This window comes from Zingiber officinale, chromosome 3B (genome assembly GCF_018446385.1).
Source record: "Zingiber officinale cultivar Zhangliang chromosome 3B, Zo_v1.1, whole genome shotgun sequence".
NCBI classification, from domain to species: domain Eukaryota; kingdom Viridiplantae; phylum Streptophyta; class Magnoliopsida; order Zingiberales; family Zingiberaceae; genus Zingiber; species Zingiber officinale.
This window is the reverse complement of record NC_055991.1, coordinates 54371673-54376308: the sequence shown is the minus strand read 5'-3', so window position 1 is coordinate 54376308 and position 4636 is coordinate 54371673. Positions and strand designations below refer to the sequence as shown.

Sequence of the window (4636 nt, the reverse complement as noted above, 5' to 3'; positions counted from 1 at the left end):
ACATTCGACTAGTACTAATTGGCGACAAACAACTCATGGCTTCGTGAAGCCATCTCAACGACAACTCGGTGTGGATACGAGTAGAGGCAAACTCCATTAGGTTTGCTAGTTGATGCTCTTTCTACTTAGCATCATCCGTCAGGTATACTTAGAGAAAAAGTTATTTTAGGAAATTTTATTTTATGATCATATCTTGTCGTATTATATCCTTGCATGTGTGGTGTGTGTGTGTGATATAATAATTAGAAATTATTATGTTTTCTAAAATGTATTTTAGCACGCACCACATCAGACTCCCCAACACTTTCTTTTAGCTGAAGCCCCTTTCCAACGGAAGTCACTTTTTCTTTCAGTCTTGTGCTAACTTAAGTATTGGAGGAGTCATGCCAGTGACGTCAAGCCCCCACTAACGGGTGTTGATCTGCAAATCGGAGGCCCAATCAGATGTGCTCTATTAGTGTGAACCCAAAGGAGGTGGTGCGGCCGAGTAGGAAGTCCAAAGACTAGGAGAGGGTGATTTTGGACCGCATCAATGGGTAACATAATCTCTACCTAGGACCATAATCAATATGTTATCTATTCGAAATAAACTCAAGATTACAATATTACAAGCAAACCCTTGTTCAATGATGCTCTCAAGTCGTGGAACTCAACTAGATTGTTTTGATATGTTTGACAAAGAATTTAATAATAAGAGATTATGAGTGAAATACAATTATGAGATTTTCACTTTTGAACAATATTGTTGGAAGATAATGTATGTAAAATAGTTGAGGATTGTATAATAGCTTGTACGAAGCTTTAACTAAACCTAAAGCCCAGGCGTCTAAGTATTTTTATCCTTTATTCATTTAAAGATGGTCGATCTAGTCCTACGAAAAATTTTCATCAACCATTGTATAAATCTAGGAAGCACAAATGGGCTATGGGGACCATCCAACACCATGAGTGGTTGAGCATTGGAGGCATCTATTTGCACTGCATGAGAATGAAACTCTTGTTACGTTGCTTGGGAAACTCATTCTTCCGTTTACCATCGCACCAAGCCCGGGGGACAATGAAGCCTTCAACGTAATCCAAAAGCAATAGATTTTTAAGTTGTAGTTATTGATCAAGCTTGATCTTTTTGTAGGCTTTCAAGTTTTCTAATATGTTTTCGTTGATCTTCTAGGTGTGCGAAGAGATCAATTCATATTGGAAATTTAGATGGTTTGGGCATAGAAAAAACAATTTGTATTTATAATGCTTATACTATGCAATTGAACTTATATATAAATGAAGAGACAGACTTTCTATGGGCCAATATAGAACAGTTTGTATCTTTCAAAAAAAGACAAAAATAAACCCACAATCATGAAACAGCAGCAGCAACAACAACAGCACCATCAAAAGCTTCATTAAATTCCTTCAAGAGTTACAATATGTCACTTTCTTATCGCCCTCTTAATGTGTTCTTAAACATTAGATCAAAACAATATATCAGCAATGTCTATTACTAAAATCACACCAATGCAAGAAGTATTGTTGATGATAGTCTCAAAATTTAAGCAACAACAACATCAAAAAGAAAACAACAAATTAGAATCAAATCGAAACAAAACATTATGTCACTTGAGTTTCAACCATTATAATATATTGTCACAACTGAATGAAATCTTCTCACTATATATCTAGAAGCTCTCACTAAGAAATTAAAACAAGGCTTACTGATGAAAACTTTAAAAAATATATCACGATGAGTAATTCGTCATTTGAGTTTGCCGATCAAAATTTAATTTAGCAGAGTATAAATATCTATTTCTCATCTAATTTCTTTCTCTTGTTCTTTCTTCAAACTAGTATTAACTCAGGAGTCACAAAATTTCACAAGCAAAATATTCTTATTTGCTACTTCAAACTAACTCACCTGAAGGGAGGATAGAACCAGTAGTCGCTTGAACAAGCCGGGCAAACGCTGTCCTGGAGAGTACTCTGCGTTGGCATATGCAGTACGTAGAGCCGTTGGGTTACTCTACTTCTTTGTAGTACAATAATAAACTGAACTAGTAAATTTCAGATGTGAAAGTGACCAAACAATAATACTTGCTTTAGATACTATGCCAAAGAAGTAGATCCTCCAAATCTCAGTGAAAATCTGATCTGCACATGTTATGTACTGTTAGGTTATGTTTGATGTGAAGTATCTATCTGAAGTGCATCTGTTACCAAAACATAGTAGTGAAAGTTAACCCATCAATATTTCTACTTGCTTTCATTATTTGCTACAACGAGCGAAGCCGCATGTTGTTTTAATAATTTATAAAGGACTATGGGTACTGCATTAATTATATATATTTAAAACCAATCAATGTATGTATATGAGCAGCTAGCAGAAATTAAATTATGAAGTCTGTGTTATGATATCTTTGATTCACCACTCGAACTTCAGTGCATGTGATTAAATAGCATCTGTGTATATATGCATTAACATGAAAGGAGTCGATCAAATCTTACTTATACGAAAACCTTATATTGATCGATAAAATTAAAGGGGGTGATGTAATTGTAACATGTTCAGTGGATATCATACATTAGTGCTTGTGCTTGTTATTCAAGTTCTCATGAAATTGAACAGAAGAGAAAATCATATAACTAGGCGTGCATATATCATTCTTGATTAGTACTTCCCCTGATAATTAGATTCGATCGGTAGCTAGCTAGCTACTGCGGTAGGGAGTCGGGGAGATCGAGGTTGACCCCGAACAACCTCAGCCGTTTCGAACGCGGACCGAGAGCAGGCGACGACATTGTTGCGCCGCCGGGTGCCGGATGCAGCTCCGGCTTGGGCGGCAAGACGGCGGCCGGTGCTAACCAGTTGATGTTGTAGAAGGAAGTACGCGCAAGCCAGTCGTGGGCGCCGCAGGCGGTGAAAGGAGAGGGCGTGGATCCTCCCGGGAGTTGGAGAGGGAGCGGAATGCCGTTGGTAAAGCCGCGAGGGTGGTGGCAGGCGGCAGGCTGGGGCGGGCGGCGCTTCAGGTCGATGAAGAGTCGCCGGCGCGAGGCCGCGCTGCCGGCGCCGCGCGAGAAGGAGACGGTGTCCCCGGCTCCGAGGCCCTTTTCCTTGACGAAGCGACTCCACCCCTTGGTGATCACGTAGCTCTGGCTGCTGTTCCAGTAGGAGTAGCGGAAGCGCCAGGACTTGCCGCTGCGGTCCTCGAAGCTGAGCAGCAGCCCCATCTTCTTGGTCTCCGATGACGGTGCCGCGCCGCCTGGCTCGCTCTCTTCCGCATCCAGAGGGAGGTACTTCTCCGCGTACTGCTTGGGGATGACCAGCCGGTTGAGCTTCCCCACGTCGCTCGGCGTCACCACCTTCTCGAACATGTGCTCCTTCACCACCGAAGGATCAGCGGCGGAGGAATTCGCAGCCGGGCGTTCCATCTCATAAACTCCACCAATCAACTCCAAACCATCCAGCAGTGTGTGTGTGTATATATATACACACGTGCTGAATTTAGAAATCTTAGGTTGGAATTGGGTAGACAAGGAAGATCAAGCTCGAGATCAAGAAGAAAATTAAACAGGTACAAAAGTGAGTTTGACTCCAATCCATGTACACGTAGGGTTTGGAAATGAGGAGGAAAGAGACGTCATATATGTAGAGCAATTGTATCCCGCTTTATGATCTTCTCTCTCTCTTTCTCTATACACGCATTATGATTTGTAATCAATCTTAACTAACTTCTGATGATGAATGAATGCAAATATAAGTAGCTAGCGAGGATTGTCCCTCCTCCTCTACATATTAGCTGGAGAAATTCTGTGAACCGGCTGGCCGGTTTGAAGGACTTAGCTATCAGAGGCATTTAAGACGTGCATTATAAAATTATCATTACTTGGTTCTGCACACAATATAAAATTTCCACGGTGGGTCTCCAGACAGAATACCTAACCAGCTGATCTCGTGTAAAATCGTGCATGCTCTGATGACCCATGATTTTCACAACTCCTGTAGCACAAACTGTGCTAATACTTAACGTGTATGGTTTGCTATATAGCTAGGCGAACTTAATCGGACAGTCAGCTTGAGATGTACGGCTAATACAATGGCCCTTGATACGGCTAATACAATGGCCCTGAGTTGGACTAAAGTCCAAGACATCGGTTGATATGATGGTAAACTAAAAAAGAGTTAATACTCAAGATTAATATAGTTGGATCATCTCGATCGAGAGATTATCTGATCGGATCCTAGGATCGATCAAATCCCGAGTCCCTCAGTTTTTATGAAACTCTGACCCGAGTCAGTACAATCCAGAACCAGATCCTTTGCATCACTCGAGAATAGCATATATAGTTAATTATTTCAGCTGAATAATCTAATCGATCAGACCTATGATTTGACCAAATAAACTGGATACTTGGTCTGACCAAACTTTGGGGCTAAACGGAGACGTCGAGTGAAGAACAAGTCCCCGATAATATTCGTCAAATCTAACCTGGTTGCGCTTGCAAACGACAGCCGATTAGACTACAAAAGGAACTCTATCGGTTTGTCAGCTAAGCATATTAAGAGTCCCTCAATCGAATGGTCTCACATTTCTTTTTTTGACATTTTGTACCACGGATGACAGATATGCAAGATATACACTAGAAGTTT

General features: G+C 40.9%; 1 protein-coding gene across 1 annotated transcript; it reads right to left on the bottom strand.

Moving 5' to 3' along the window:
- Positions 1 to 1520: 1520 nt before the first annotated feature.
- On the bottom strand, positions 1521 to 3447 carry LOC121968297 (putative B3 domain-containing protein Os10g0537100). The gene has a single exon (XM_042518732.1). It carries the CDS (start codon positions 3415 to 3417, stop codon positions 2701 to 2703), a length of 717 nt encoding a protein of 238 aa, XP_042374666.1. The 5' UTR covers positions 3418 to 3447; the 3' UTR covers positions 1521 to 2700.
- Between the last annotated feature and the right edge of the window lie 1189 nt (positions 3448 to 4636).